We start from the raw sequence: 16303 nt of genomic DNA, 5'->3' as shown, positions 1-16303 counted from the left end.
ATATAGCAGCTCTTTCTCACTCACTGTTTCCTGGTTTGCCCAGGGGCCAATCAGATGACAATAGGAAGACCACAAGCAGGATATGAGAGCAATAGCTTTATACTGCTGTTAATTCTCAGCAAATGGTATTCAGAAATAGGCTACATATTGTGAAGTCGAAGGCTTTCATGGCCGGCATGATGCCAGCCACAGATGCTGGTGAAATGTCAGGAAGAAACTCTTCTAGAACATGGCCACAGCCCGATAAACCCACAAAAAAAATAAGGCTACATATTATTCTGGAGGGAACATGTAACCACTATGATTTCTCCACATCCTGTGAATAATCACGCCCATAGTTTAAAGAAGCACTTCCTTTTTATTGTGACAAACCTCACACCATTCAGTTTCGTAGGATAACCACAGGATCTAATATTATAGGGAAGGGAGAAAAACTCCTGTCCAGCCACCCATCCATCCATTATCGTTTTCTCCCAAACCAAATTCACAATGGCTTCTAGTGCAAACTAGCATACTTTGTTAACACCATAATTTTATGACATGCTGTTATGAACCTCTACCATGTCTCCATCACTTATTAGACTTTCCCCCTAAGCCTTTCTAAGTTGAAATGCATTGCCCCCATAGGCCTCAGAGCCCTGGTTCTTTTGGTCACCCTGTTCTGAACCCTCTTCCTGAAAAGGTGAATTCAGGAAATGGTTTGTTCCCTAACATTTTTCATCATGAAGACAGAAGGAAATAATTAATTACCGTATATACTCACCTATAAGTCGACCTCATGCATAAACTGAGGACAGGATTTTGGGCCAAAATTATAGATTTTGGTATAAGCCATGTATAAGTTGAGGGTAAAATTTAGGGGCATGTAACAAAGGATCTAATGGATGAAGCAAAGGAAAACAATGCCAAAGAACTTACAAAATTTGAGCAGGCATAACTGTTTTTTGCTCACCCTAAAAGCTGGATGGATGAGAAAGCAGAGGGGGGGCCTCTTGCCTTTTATCAGGGGATGGGTCCTCTTTTATAAAAAGTTAGTACTTACATTGGACATGGATATGTTGACTTATGTTATTTAGGTCAATTTTTGAACCTAAATTATACTTATACATGAGTATATACAGTAATCTTCTTTTTGACAATACACCCCCCACTTAGTCAGTTTCCTGTTATTGTCATATTTGTTTTTTTTATTTTTTATTTAATTTTTACTCTTAAATTTTTTGGCAATGTACTCCTCAAATTCTTGAGGAAGGCTTCTTATTGTTTGCTTGCTGGAGGTAGATCTTTGTGTTCCTTTCTTTTCTCATGGGGACTAGACTTCTACAAAGTCTTAATGCTTCTAATAAGTTACTTGACTCTTCTCAATAACTATGCTGGTGTTAAAGGCAGCTCATGGACTGAAAAGTGTGTTATCTCCACACACCATTTCAGAAGGAGCCTCTTCCCCACCATCACAAGCTTCTACTGGCTTTGATCACCCTGTTTTTCAACAAATCACAAAATATCTGGAGATGGTTGACCATCTTGACTTTCCCTTTAAACTTCTTTTTTTACCAGAACCTTCATTTCTGTGATGCCTCTTCTTCTAAAGTAAATCACAATTCTGCAACTGTCCTGTTACGCATATGATGAATTTGATAGTGTCATGGTTAATGTGACTCATACAATTTCGTATTTACCGCATCAAAATGAAACAAAAAGTGATGTGGACATTTTTTCACAATTGTCCTGACATGTCTTAACTTGTATGTTTACCTGCAAGTCACCTGTTCCTGGCAACTCCACAAATTTCATAGAGTTCTCTTAGGCAAGGAATACTCAGAGATAGTTTTGCCAGTTCTTTCCTCTGACATAGTCTACAGCACCTGGCATTCATTGGTGGTTTCTCATCCAAGTTATAACCAGGGCTTACCCTGCTTAGGTTCCAAGATCAGATGAAATCTGATGCCTTCAGAATATTACAATTAAAATATTAAGACCACTTTAATTAGCATAACAATTCCAGAAAGAGTAAAACAAATTAAAATATCAGACACTGTAGCAAAACAGATGGCCCCGATGGGGTGGCTTGGAGCCACCCCAATTAGGCTGGACTTGGGGGCATAGCACATGTAAATGCGATGCCCCCAAGCTGTCTTGAAGTTGGCTGAAGCTGACGGTCTGTTCCAGCCCTCTGTTATAGTAGCTGTATTAAATTACAAAGTGCACTGCTTACCTATGAACAGCTCCAGAGTGAGGAAATACTTTTTCATTTACCAGTCCAAGGACACCATTCCAACTTTTCAGTGTAAACTTGGGTATGAGAATTTTAATAGGTGGTATCAACATATCTCCATTTGTGAAAACACTACATTAAGAAGACACACAAGAAAGGGTATAGGAAAAGTTATTGAAAAAATTGTTCAGTGTGTTTCATTAGGGAATCTTGCAAGTTAGATTTCATTGGTAGATTTTAAATCTTAACTTATTCGGATAAAACATTTAAACTGATCAGATAATATTGTATAATTTACATGTTTCCACCTGAAATGGTATGAGAGACAGAAATGAAATATGTCCATTTGGAAAACCCAAGAAAGATACAGAGTTTGAAAATTCAATTACCTTCCCTCTATACCAAGCAACAATGTCCTCAACAATTCCCAGAGGAAATAAAGTACAATCCTTTTAAAGAGATAATAGAATCAATTGATTTCTCCACGGAAGCCCATATTAGAAAATGGTTCTTCCTCAGCCTGCAAAGATATGTGGAAGCAATCTGGGACTAAATCTGTAGTCTCAAGTATACTGACCTGGAAGTTCAATCAAAATGAAATCAATTGGACTTACTTCTGAGTAAATACGATTAGGACTGAGCTGCAAAAGTCTCCTTTTCAGAAAAAGAAAAGATCAGAAACTAACATCAAAGCTGTTTAAATGGCTATATATTTTTCCAGGATGGCTATTCCAGGTTCTCAACCCAGACAATTTTTCCCTTCAGGTATGGTGTGGGAAGAGTATGTGTATCATTCCTCTAGTATAAACAGTGTGCTCAAAAGATCAGGCAACCCAAGAAATAAAGCAACAAGGCTCACTGCAGTTAACATGGGTGTAACAATACTGGTGACCTTCTGGAAGGTGGAAAAGAATATTATTATAGTAATGTAAGCAGTGCTGGACAATTAAACTATGTGTACTTGACACACTGACATGCCTCCTGTTTTCACATCCTAGCCTATGTCTACAGTAGTGTCGCAATAAAACTATTTGCAACAACAGGGGGTTGCTACTTCATTATAAGTGTAACATTATCAACATTCAAATTGCATCCTTCATACAGTGACACACCAAAAATTACAACTTAGACGTCAGTTACTGAAATATATTGTACAAGTCTACTTTCAAAGAGGCATGCCTGGCTGCTTCACTGAAAACATTTTTTAACACAGACTGTTTTCAAAGGATATTTGGGGCCATCTAGTGGAATTGACAGTAGAGATACAAAATGTGGATCCTGTACTGAAATAATTTTCATTTTCAAATAATAATGAGAGCGAGTGTGGCATAATGGTTTGAATGTTGGACTGCAACTCTGGAGACCAGATCTCAATTCCTTGCTCAGCCATGAAACCCATCGGATGATCTTGGGCAAGTCGCATGCTCTCAGCCTCAGGGGAAGGCAATGGCAAATCTCCTTTGAAGAAATCTTGCCAAAAAAAACCCATGATAGGTTCACCGTGGGGTCACCATAGGTCAGAAATGACTTGAAAGTGCACAGCAACAAGAACAATGAAGGGTGCAAGAATGGTACCTATTGTTCTTAACAGCTAAGGACACCTCAAGTTAGTAAAGTAACTTATACATGTGGCAATGCCCTTTGTCTCTTTATACAAACACACACACATATATATACTCAAGGAGAAAAACTCTGAAAAAAATTAAATTTCTAGTCATGTGAAGTAACACCTTCACATAAAACTCTTAAGTACAATTCTGGAAAAGCACAAATTATTTACTTATTTCAGAAAAAAATTTATTGTGTTTTGTTTTTAAAAAGTTAGAGTAGCAATCCCAAATACAAGTGGTTCTGTGCTGAAAAAATCATGTAAACTTTTATTTGAATTTATTTCATTGTTATTCTGAAGAAACTATCATTTGACCATACTCTTTGCTGAGTAATATTGCTGTTGTGTGTCGAAGTGCAACTCCACATACACTTTTGAGTTGAAAACGACCACAACTATTTATTGTGCAGTTAGTTAGCACATGCATGGGATAGGATCTGGGCATCGGCCAGTCCACTTGCTTCCTAATGAGAGCAAACCTCTGGCCTCTGCCAGAGAATGAAAGTGGGGCAATGGGGACTCGACTGAACAGGAGTCCTCCCAGGTGAGAACACCTACGTGTCCTTGTAATGGTGCTGGAAACATGTCAATGCCTGCTTGGGCGAGCCATTTCTGTCTCACTCCCCACCTCAGATACTGTAAGGGAAACCTGAGCTGTACCCATTTCAGGGTACTTAAAACTTTTCCAGATCCTGAGCCCATGCCCCACCCTGCATAGTTGTGACAGAAGCACACAGAACATGAACTAGAATCAGTGAAAACAAGGAAGTAAGGCTAGGAGGGTGAACAGGAGCTCACGAAGAACTTGCCCTGGTTGGCGGAACAAGTGACAATATATGCCACTCTGTCCAACTGGAGTGAAGACCATAAAGCTTGCAGTATTCACTTTGGTCACAAAGGAAAGGCAATGATGAGCAAGCAGGCAGCCTGATTCTCAATGGCTCCCTGTCTTGTCACCTTCACCTTCCTACAGTGCTCCATAGGAAGAAGACAAGTCCCCACAACCCCATTTATCTATATAAGATAAAGGCTTTATAAAGGCACTAAAGAAAAGCTTCCTCTGATATGTTTCCCATGCACAAGGCAAACTAACTTCTGTACTTGTTCATTTTTATCTCACCCTTTCTCTAAGCTTAGGATAACTGATATGGTTCTCTCCCACTCTCTACACAAGGATCCTGACATGAGTTATGCTGAGATATTGACTATTCCAAACCCATTCATTTACTGGTAGTTCCATGGCAGAGCAGAGATTAGGCTTTTTTTCCGTACGGATATAAATTATTACAAAATTTGTTAATTACTTATTTTGTTGCTAAATAAATTAAAATATATCCTTACTTAATATTTCGTGGCTTATTATAGATCGAATGCCATTTGGAAGGTACTTGTATATTACTGTGGACTACTGGTCGAATCTGCAAAAAGAAAGAACAGTAACACAAAGATTACATGATGTTTACAAGATCTTGTTTACAAGATGTCATACTTAAAGTCAACGTGGAGACACAATCACATCATCATTTATGCACTTGATAAAAACTCAGATAATGAATTTGGAGAGATATGCCCGAACTCTAAAGGTCAAATTCATACCTGTTCTTTACTTCCTAAGACGCAATCGCAACTGCTTGCAAGGATGAACTTTGCAACAGATAATCTAGTAGTAAGACAAAGTTTTCCTGCTTTAGAATCAAACCCAGGCCAAACACAGCATTAAAAAATTGCTTTAATGCTGTTTAATATGGTCTTATAATTTTTAGGTATTGCTTTATTTTGAGTTATACACCACTAGACAGATGACATTTGTAGAAAGGCTTTCACTATTATTATTAAGAAACACTAACTCTCTTGCAATTTTTAAACCATTGTTAATGGCAGCAGCTGGAAGAGAGAAATATTGAGACTGGACCCATAAATCTGGCAAAATAGGGAAGTTAATCCTCTCCCCAATGCATTTTCCTATTTAAAATCTTCCTGATGGTGTCCCCATGACAGGTGTCATCCAGTGCATAGGGAGTGCCACGGGGGTCCAGCAGCCAAAAAGAGAAATCCCAGGGCCGGAGCAGCCAGAAAGGTTGCATGTGCACCCCTATTCTGGGTGTCACCCAGTGTAGTCCACACACAAACACATGTCACACCACTTGATGTGGCTATTTGTCCTTCCAGAGAACCTTATAGGTATCACAGGTGTACTTGCACATTTAGCTTTCTAGACAAACAGCAGCTGGGGGAGGGGTAATCAAGATAAAATAATTTCTAAATTCCTAGATCTCAGAGCTATTAACATTTTGTAAAAATCTGGGAAACGCTGTTTACATTACAACATTCTTTGCTAAAACTAAATTATAAAAACTGGCTGGCATTCAGCGTTTGCAGTGACTGGCTTGTAACCTAGAATGTGCAGCTGCTCTAAGGCTAGGTAATCATGCCCCCCTTTAACTTTAAGATGCAGCAGCTGGATCAGCTGGTGATCCAGGCACAAGGAAGATGACATTTCCACCCTCCTCTGATCAGTGAGCAAACCTGTAGCTATCAGAAGCAGGACCTGTGTTGCAGCCTCACTTGCTGGTCAGAGGGAATGGAAACATCCTCTTCCTTGAGCCCCAATCCCCATCTGAATGGAACTCCTTTGCCCAATTCAAAAACTAGCTCTTTGAGTGGAATGAGGGAAGGTTGTGGCAGGAGACATTACATAGTTAAGTCTTCTTAACTAAGCAGTTGACATAGGTCCAGTACAGACAGGGCTTGATGCACGTCCTGATGGTGTGCTAGGATTGCCTCGGGACATCGCTTACAGACGCTCCGCAACCCTAGCACGTATTCAGTATGTCAAAATGGCGGCGCCCTGTACAGATGGGTGCTGCTATTTTGACATGACGGACGCTTAGCGTCTGCACGTCACGGTGCGATAATGATGTTGCAAGTGTGGCATCAGTATCGCGCCGCAAAAAGAATCCACTTTTTGCGGACTCTTTCTGCTGTGCGAGGAAACTGTGCATTTGTCCGCTGCAGCTTCCTTGGGCAGTCTGTATTGGGCCATATGAATCTGGCACCTGTTTTTAATGGACTGCAGGAAAAGCTTTCCTATGGTATTACTAAACATTGTGCAAATCTATTGGAAGGATTAAGGGCATTGCAGCACAACGAAAAAAAGCATCTGATCTTCACTTTCAAAAGTGGGCACCTTGAATACTGTAGGATCCCCTTTTGGGAAAACACAAATCCAAATTCCCCTCAGGAATACAGTACGTATTTTTGCACAATTCTATAGATACTAGCCAATAAAAATGATTTAAAGAATGTGCATTACATGGTCTCAAGGTCAGACTAATAACTGTATCTGGAATCAGGAAGAAATATATATACATACACTAGCACGCATTCTCTTAACAAAACTAATGTGAGAAGCTCAAGAATACTATTAAAGGCATATTAATAAAACCAGCCTTTTAAAAGCTTTACTTCTGTCTCAAATTGGAGGAAACGTGAATCAGCAGTTGGTCCTCAGGTTTAAAAATCTAGACTCAAAAAATTCTAAATTCTGGGCTAAACAGAACTTGTTGAATCATTCAGAATGTTGAGATGTTACAGAATTTTATGTTGGCAAGTGGAAGAGTTTGAAAAACTCAAACCTGTTCCAAGATCCATTTGATCATCTGGTTGTATGTTACAAATGAGTGTAAGAAGACTTTTTGAAACTAAAAGAGCTATTTGCTGTCATGGAAAGGCATCCATCAAGAAAGGTTTATTACCTACTGCATGACACCTACAATAATCAATAAGTGTCAGTGGTCCAAAACACACTGCAGAAATAATCCAATTTGAGGCCACTTTAACTGCCCTGGCTCAGTGCTAGGAAATCCTGGAAACAGTAGTGCTCTCACAAAACTACAGTTCCCAGAATTCCCTAGGATTGAGCCAGGGCAGTTAAAGTGGTCTCAAACTGGATTATTTCTGCAGTATATTTTGGACCTGTATCATTATAACTTCCAAAAAAATACAGGAGTCAAAGGGGTGAAACAGCTGGACAAAATAAAGTGGTTTCCAGCTACTTTAAAGGCAGGGCATTTAAATGACGCATGCTTCAAAAGTGGCTGGAAACTGGACTGAAGCTGCACTCTGGGGCTAAAAATCAGAGCAAAAAGAAGCTGTAATAGTCCGACCCAAGGCAGAAAATGCACATCTTTCTGTCTGCATATAAATGCCCTGACATGAGTGCGGGATTGCAGCAAAGCAAAGAAATAAAATGAAAGTGTGACAATGCCAATGGATGTAATAACAATATACACAAACCAGACAGTCCAACAGGGGGCATGGGGTGAAGCAAGGGTGAAGGGAACATGCAAGGGGGGGCTCCATGATTGTGCTTTGCCAGTGTATCAATTGCACACCGATGCAGTGATGCCCTGAACCAGCGGAGGATTGCACAATGTGTGGCTGATCGAATGGACAGTCATGCAATGGGATAGCATCTGGGTGAATGTGAGAGATATTTGGATGTCTTAGGCAGTGTGTTTGTGTGACATTGCCTTGATTTTTCTAATGGGTGGAGTTGGCTGAGCACTGGACAATCAGAGAATCAATTAAAAATACTGGCCCATGCTCCATTCAACACTGAAAGATTGAACAGGCGTTACAAGCAATAAAGTTATGACCTTCTCACTCAACACAACATTTTTGTCATTTGTCCTTCCCATCAAATTGCAACACACTTGTCACCACTGGAGCACAAGTGGGAGCAATTAGGCAGAGTACACTATCATAGATTTTATCCCTGATGAGACAGGAATCCAAATCTTCTTGAATCAGTCTTGTACTATGTATTGATTATGATATTGTGACATCTGAAGGCAGTCATTAGTTCTTGATGTAGAGAGCCACCTTACTTTCATCTATCAATGATGCATCTTATGGTAACTATATTCACTCCCTTCACTTATGTACCAATGAACCAATCAATGGTGAAGATGTTTAATTTATCATAGACTTTTTAGCTTGCACACACATGGAAACAAAAACATTTTTAAAAAATAGAAATAGCTTTATAGTTATTTATAACAAATTTTACCTTTTTCATTTACAGAGTATTCTAATTAAAAAGTAGGATCCAGATGGCCTAATACACAACAGATCAAATGCCATCATAAATTCAGTGTGGCTAAACACTGCCAAACTAGAAAATGGTGACATTTCAACCATGTCTTGAACTTGTCCTTTTAAATTAGCTTGATACATGATGGGCTGATAAACCTTAGCAATTGCTTCCTCCTATTGTCAAGTATTAAAAATGGAACAGATGAAATACTTACTACTTCCTCCTTCTTTCTGTATGGTTTCTTTACCCCTATATTAAAATAACTGAAGAAAAAAATATGATTAGATTTTTAAAGAATTCAAAGGTATTATACATATTCAATTATAGTGTTTTCATCTAATACAGCATATCCATTGGTCTCGTATTTTACAGAAGCATTTATAGATTCAACAACTCCAGGGGTGGGAATCATACATCCCTATAGTTAATGTTGGACTGCAAGTCCCATAATTTCTCACAATCAGTTATGCTGTCTATGCTTGTTGGAAGTTGCAGTCTTCAGGCCTGACTCCTTCCTCTGTATTAGAAGCAACTACTGTATTAACACTTCATCAAATGTAAGGCCCCATTCTAGGACTCCTACCTCTGAACTAGTCAAATCAACCCCAAAATAGTTCTTTATCTGATCTGAACCATCAAATACAGGCATAGCTGAGTTAACAACGGCCTGATACAGACAGGCCAAAATAAAGCTGCTTTGAGTCACTTTGGAGGTATGCTGTTTAAATGATACATGTGTCCTAAGAGTCCAGAAGCCACACCAAAGCCATGCTCCATCATGTACAGTATAATCATTTCATCATAAATACCTAATTATTGGAAGGAAACCATGTAGTAAATTCACAATATTCTTCTCTATCAATAAATAGCATCTAAGTTTTAACTGAGTCTTTCTGTTTATTTTATATGACAAAAGTTTAAATATTCTACTGTCTTCAACCCTTCAGTTTTGTGAGGGCCAGCCAACACAAAACTTCACAAATCACTTATTTAAAAAAAAACAGTACAAATCTATTTAAGCTGCAGCTGAAATTCTGCATTCCATTCTCATTCTAAAAGTAGTGAACTTTGGGGAAGGAAGGAAATGCATTCAATTTCCTCTGTTCCCAAATACTAACAAGGCTGAGGAAATGGGAACATTTCATTGAGTGAATATTTCCAAAGAATATTTTCAAATTGCATTATCAGAAATTATGACAGAGAAGGAGAAGTCTTAATTAATTAATGCACTAATTCAAGGTTCTGGATAGAAAAAAAATGGCCTATACTTCTACATCGCCTGCTTAGTTCCAAATGTGTAACTAATGCCTTCTGGACCAACTCCTCCAAATCTACTTTAACAGGCAGCAGCAATACCAAGGGATCAAGGGCTGTTCAGCTATGGGAATGAAGGATGATGTTTCCATCCCCACATTGTCAGCAAGTGCGAATTATGGACAGAGGTCATGCTTCTGATAATTGCAGCCTCACTTGCTGGCAGGAGGGAAGTAGAAATGTTGTCATCTTGCTTCCAGATTGCCAGCTGAAAAGACCGCCATCTCTCAATGCAGCTGCTGCCTGATGAAGTACGTTTGAGATGCATTTATGATTGTGGCAATAGTGCCATGACTGTGAATATATAGTGTTAGTGAATATGGAGCGCTTACAGATCTGTAACCCCCAGGTATAGAATGCCAGCAGTAAGAATGCGACCATTAAATGATACGAAGCAATGTTGCTTTTGTTTCTTAAGCTGTTAGTGGAAATTCCCAGCTTTACATGGCTTGGAATAGTACTTAGCATGATAGACCATATCTGAGTTTTTTTCCTCATTCCTGTATCTTGCTTTCTAAAAGCCATAATACTAATTGCTTGGGTACATGACAAGTAGCATTGTCCTTTTAATTACATATCTAAAGCAACTGTCTCTAAAGCATGAGTTGATACAAAAGGCATCACATTGTTGGATAAGGAACCCATAAACCAGTCTAAGCATAAAACACAGGAGAGGACACTAATTAACATTCCCAATTTAAACAGATTTTATAGTTTCCACTTTCATTATTAATTACATATATAACACTGCAACCTGTAAAGAAGTTGCTTTCATCATAATTTTCCTAACCACAAGTATTATTCTAATTTTACAGAAGAGAAAGTGAAGCTAAAAGATGGTACTTATCCAGGACTCAACTGATTTTTACCATTCATTTATTTTTACTGGCTTGAATCCCAAGTTCGTTGAACAGAAGGAAGTTTTGTCCTTTTCCTTGTCTAATGGGTGTTAGTAGAGCTGGGCCCACAAGTATATTTCCCAGGGAAGTGAAGCAAATCAATTTTATTTTCTCAGCCTAATTACTACATAAGGGGGCAATTTCCAAGGAGTTGCAACTGGGAAATGTTAATCCTTCCCACATGAGGGAATCTGCTTGATTCTTCATTCTTTTCACCCTGTTCTTTCTAATACATTTCCTTGCCACCTTTCCACTCCTCCTCTGCCTCACTACTCAGCCAGCCAGCTTTTTGAACACCCATCCCCTCAAATGGAACTGTACACCATTTATTTTATATTGAATCTGATGTGTGGAGGTAACGATGATTACATATCACAACGAAGGGGAATTAATTAAATTTTGTAGCACGATTTGGTTGAGAATTTAATCAAATAAATTGTAACAATTATCTACACATTATTTCTAAATTTTACGCAGATTTATACTGTATATGGATTGTGCCCTGAATGTTTTAAGAGCCTTAAGGAAGGGGAGATCACCCCAAGTTCCAATTCCACTGTTATGAAATATGTAATTTATGCATTCCTTTTCTTTATTAAAAAAAAACCCTCAATATGATTTACACCACAAACTCATAAAGTGTAAAACAGAATCAAAATCAAAAATAAAATTTAAAACATAATAAATACTAGCAACGTAACAACAATTAACAATAAAAAGCAACAAGACAATCTATACCTTTCTATTTTAACACAGATACAAAAAATGACAACGCACTCACATTGGAATTCATCACTGTGAAAAGGATTGCCAACAAAAACGAAGGAGGCCAAGATCACCACTCTGAATTTAACATGTACATGTTAAAACTTGTACATTTAAACTATTAAACAGCCATCACCACAATTTGTTATTGTGCGTTGTTTCCAAATTATGGTGACCCTAAGGTGAACATATAATGGTATTTTGTTGGCAAGATTTGTTCAAAGTGGTTTTTGTCTTTGCATGAATTTCATAGGGTTGCCTTAGGCAAGAAATAATCATAGGTGGTCTTGTCAGTTCCTTCCTCTGAAATATAGCCTACAGTACCAGGTATTTGTTGGTGGATTCCCATCTAAGTCATAGCCAGGACTGACTATGCTTAGCTTCCAAGATCAGACATAATCTGCAGTGTTTAGGGTATTTGTGCCCTGTTTCTAATTCTCTTAGGGAGCTATAAATATGAGTAAATTTGCTCAGGACTGGTAAGAAAGACTTGAGCACCATCTTTACGTAATTATAATTTATGAGGTTCCTTACAACCCTATGATAAAAGAACCAGAGTTAAACATGGAAATGTCCCTGTCCCAAATTAAATGGGTGACACCCTCAACCTTCTGAAACTAATATAGGAAGATGTTGGACACTAACGTAAATACAGTGGGCCCTTGGTATCCACTGGGATTTGGTACCAGGACCCCTCTGTGGATACCAAAATCAATGAATGCTCACGTCTCATTAAATACAATGGAATAGTAAAACAAGACCCCTCATATAAAATCAAGTCAAAATCAAGGTTTACTTTTTGGAATGTATACTTTTAAAAATATTTTCAAATTGTGGATAGTTGATTCTTTATCCCTGGATACAGAGGGCACTGTATAGACTCTTTAGCAACATCTGTTGTTTTGGCCAATGGATGATGGGCCAAGCACCATCACCTCTTCGACTAGCTATTTGCAAAGCCCAGACCATGCTTTGCTATCTCTTTCCACTCTCTATAAAATGGTTTGGCAAGAAGAGTCCTGCAACTGTTCCTTCTTGGACAACTGCCCAACTCAAGTGGAAAGAGGCATATAAGTAAAAGAGAGATCTTTTTTACATGCCCGTCTTATCTTACTCATCCTGGTAGGAGAAGAAAGGACAGACAGAAGAGCAAATCTACTGTTTTAGATCCCTTTAAAACAGAAGAATCTAAAAGAGGAAGGCAACATAGGTAGAGAAAATGCAACAGGAAGCAGGACCATAAGCTTGCACCACGAAAGAGAAAATATAATTGCCTGTCCTCCACTTCAAATAGTTTGGAAAGCACTGTTCTAGACTACCCTATCTATTGGCGGCATTTCTACATGGTTGCATGCCCTCAAGGATGCCAAACCCTACACCTTGTTGCAGGAGGACTAGGCAAACAATACAGGTGGCCCCAAAACAAAATCAGAAAGGTAGAAGGATCTACTACGATTGTTGTCAATTGCCTTGCTGTAATTTCTAACTTATGGCAACTCCAAGGCAAATCTATCATGGCAAAATTTGTTCAGAGGGGGTTTGCCATTGCTTTCCTCTATGGCTGAGAGAGTGTGACTCACCCAAGGTTTCTCCTGGATTTCTATGGGTGAGTAGGGATTTGAACCCTGGTCTCCAGTCACAGTCCAACATGAGGCCACTATACCATACTGACTCTAGGATCCACAATACTCTTCGCAAAATGGAGTCCTTAATGTCACAGTGCCATTTCTCAATGGTACACTTGGGTGCCACATATGACACACAGATTGCTGTTGTGGAGCTAGCCCTCCACTTCTGTAAATTTGACTTTAGCTCATTTAATTATTTGCGCATTTGATTAAAACGTTCTCTCTAGGAATCTCTAGGTCCCCCAGAACAACTCTGCCAGAGGTTGACCACAGAGTTGTGCTGGAGGACCTAGAGATTATGAGAGAAAACACTTCTCTAGGCATTTGTAGGTCCTCCAGTGTGATTCTATGGTCAATGTCTGGAAGATGTTGACCACAGAGTTCCTCTGGAGGACCCAGAAATTCCTAGAGAGGTGTCCTCTCAGGCTTAAAAAAATAGTTTTTCATTTGCACTTTCATAATAGTGTTCTTTATTTGCACTTTGATGGGGGTCCTGTACCCCAACCCCAGCAAATGTAGAAGGCCCAGTATACTGTCAAACACCTTACTATTTAAGAATACAGGTGCAAGAGTAATATTTTAAATTTTTAATCTAGAGCGGGAATATCTCAGAACCTTCCAGAACCACAAGAACCCTTTTAAAAAGGGGGGAACAAAATTATTTGACCATTTGGAGGCTTGTGTCACCCAAGATCTGCCCGGGGGCACCATTTCTTGGCCACCTTCCTACTTACTTCAGTTTCTTAAACCTTTCCCGGCCTGCCACCACGTATCTGCCTCCCTGTTGAAAGTCGGGCAGGTCGGTGACCGAATGCCCTTGCCGAGGGGTGTAGATGTTCCTCACCCCGAAGGGCGTGGGCACCCCTTCGTTCAGCTGGATCATGAAGGCCTCGAAGTTGGGCACGTAGCGATGGTTGATGACAAACTTCCGACCCGTGTAGAAGGGGTCCCCATTCCGGTAGACCCAAATGGTCCGGGCGGGGGTGATGTCGGTCAAGCTGTATGCCTGCCGGGACCGGGCAGCTCCCACCATGGCTCAAAAGATGGAAGGCTGGTGATGGGGGAAGGAAGGGGTAGTGGTCAGAGCAATGGCCCCACAGTGCATCCAAAGCCAGGAAGAGCCCCAGCTGTGGCCTTCCCATTCACTTCCCATTCACCAGGCAAAGAGGACTGGAGGTGGAGGAGGCTCCAGAGAAGAATGCCTGACCTCAGCCTGGACCTTCCTTCTCCAAGCTCCCTACTTCATAGCCTTCCCAAAGTGGGTCCAGCCCACCCCACAGCCCCCCAGGTCTTCCCTCCAAGGGGTCAGCTCCCCCACTTGTGAGACCCCAAAGAGCTGGACGTCATGCCAAGTAAGGCAGGGATTGTGACTCACTCACAGCCATGAAAGCGCGCAAAGAGGGAGGAAGAGGCCAGTGAGTGGCCAAAGCGCCCTGCCCTGCCTCGCCTCTGCTACCTTTTGGAAAGGCGGCTTCCTTCCAAGGCTGAATTGACTTGGAGGCTTCTAAGGAGGCTTTGGAGCTCAGACTTTTCCCCTCCCTTTCCCCACCATTCGGAGCATGGCGTTACATTCAAGAGTGCTGCCCTACATTTGCTTTTCTTTCTCTCCTTCGAATGTCCAAAGCTCCTTCTTCCATTCTGAGAGTGGCTTAGAAGAGGCAAGAATTTATAGGAGTGTGTGTGTGTGTGTGTGTTTTGGAGGGTGGAGTTTCAGTCCTCCGTTGTTGCTTTGTTTTGGGGTTTTGTTTTTTGCCAGCCGCCTTGGGTCCCTTTCTGGGAGAAAGGCGACCTATAGAAATGAAAATAAAATAGATTTTTTTTCCTTGACGGTGCTACATCTTTCTCTCCTTCCAAAGGTCCTTCCATTTGTGACCATGGGATTTATAGGAGTGTTCTTTTTTGAGTGTGGAGTTTCTGTCCTCCGTTTTGTTTTTGTTTTTGTGAGTCGCCTTGGGTCCCTTTCTGGGATAAAGGCGACCTATAGAAATTAAATTAAAAATAAAATGTTTTTTTCCTTCAAGGTCCTCCATTTCGCCCTCTTCATGGCTAGGGCATCTGGTTGCTCTGCTTGTTGGGCAACAGCCCCTCCACAATCCTCCTCCTTTCCCACCAACTGGGCTCTGGGAGCTGCTTGCTGTGGTCCAAAAAGGGTTGTTTTCTTGTGTTCCCCCCCCCCCCCCCCACTAACTAGTTCACTGGTGTGTGCTTTCCAAGTCCTTTCCGACTTATGGCGACCCTAAGGGGGGGAAACTATACTGGGGTTTTCTTTGGCAATTTTCTGAGGCTGAGAGAGTGTGCCTCTCCCAAGGTCACCCAGTGGGTTTCCCTGGCCGAGTTGAGATTCGAACCCTGGTCTCCAGAGTCATATGAGTCCAAGATTCAGACCACTAAGCCACTCTGCATCTCTGTGGGAATTGTATGTGATCCAAAAAGCCATACAAACACACACACACAGCACTAGTTCATTGGTTTTTGACTTAGCAAGAACCTAAGGTGAACCTGTCATAAGACTTCCTTGACAAGATTTGTCTAGAGGGGGTTTGCCATTGCCTTCCCCTGAGGAGGCTGAGAGAGTGTGACTTGCCCAAGGTCACCCAGTGGGCTTTATGGCTGAACAGGAATCGAACCCTGGTCTCGAGAGTCATGGTCCAATGCTCAAATCCACTACACTCAGCACTGGAAATTGCCCTTCCCCTCCTCCTGACTGTTCTGCCTTCAAGTCTTTTTCGACTTATGGCAACCCAAAGGCAGTGCATGGGCTTTTCTTGGCAAGGT

General features: G+C 40.5%; 1 protein-coding gene across 1 annotated transcript in view; it reads right to left on the bottom strand.

The window, feature by feature from the left end:
* The window catches only part of DCDC2C (doublecortin domain containing 2C), a 37820-nt gene extending 22809 nt beyond the window's left edge, over window positions 1-15011 (bottom strand). The window contains exons 1-5 of the mRNA XM_042457514.1: window positions 14908-15011; window positions 14263-14579; window positions 9137-9185; window positions 5166-5242; window positions 2216-2347 (exon numbers count right to left, since the gene is read on the bottom strand). Of these exons, the coding sequence (XP_042313448.1) occupies window positions 2216-2347; window positions 5166-5242; window positions 9137-9185; window positions 14263-14561 (557 nt within the window). The 5' untranslated portion in view covers window positions 14562-14579; window positions 14908-15011. The remainder of the gene's footprint in view (window positions 1-2215; window positions 2348-5165; window positions 5243-9136; window positions 9186-14262; window positions 14580-14907) is intronic.
* Between the last annotated feature and the right edge of the window lie 1292 nt (window positions 15012-16303).

The sequence above is a fragment of the Sceloporus undulatus genome, chromosome 1 (assembly GCF_019175285.1).
Source record: "Sceloporus undulatus isolate JIND9_A2432 ecotype Alabama chromosome 1, SceUnd_v1.1, whole genome shotgun sequence".
NCBI lineage: Eukaryota > Metazoa > Chordata > Lepidosauria > Squamata > Phrynosomatidae > Sceloporus > Sceloporus undulatus.
Note: the sequence above shows the minus strand (reverse complement) of the source record. Positions and strands in the feature narration are given on the sequence as shown.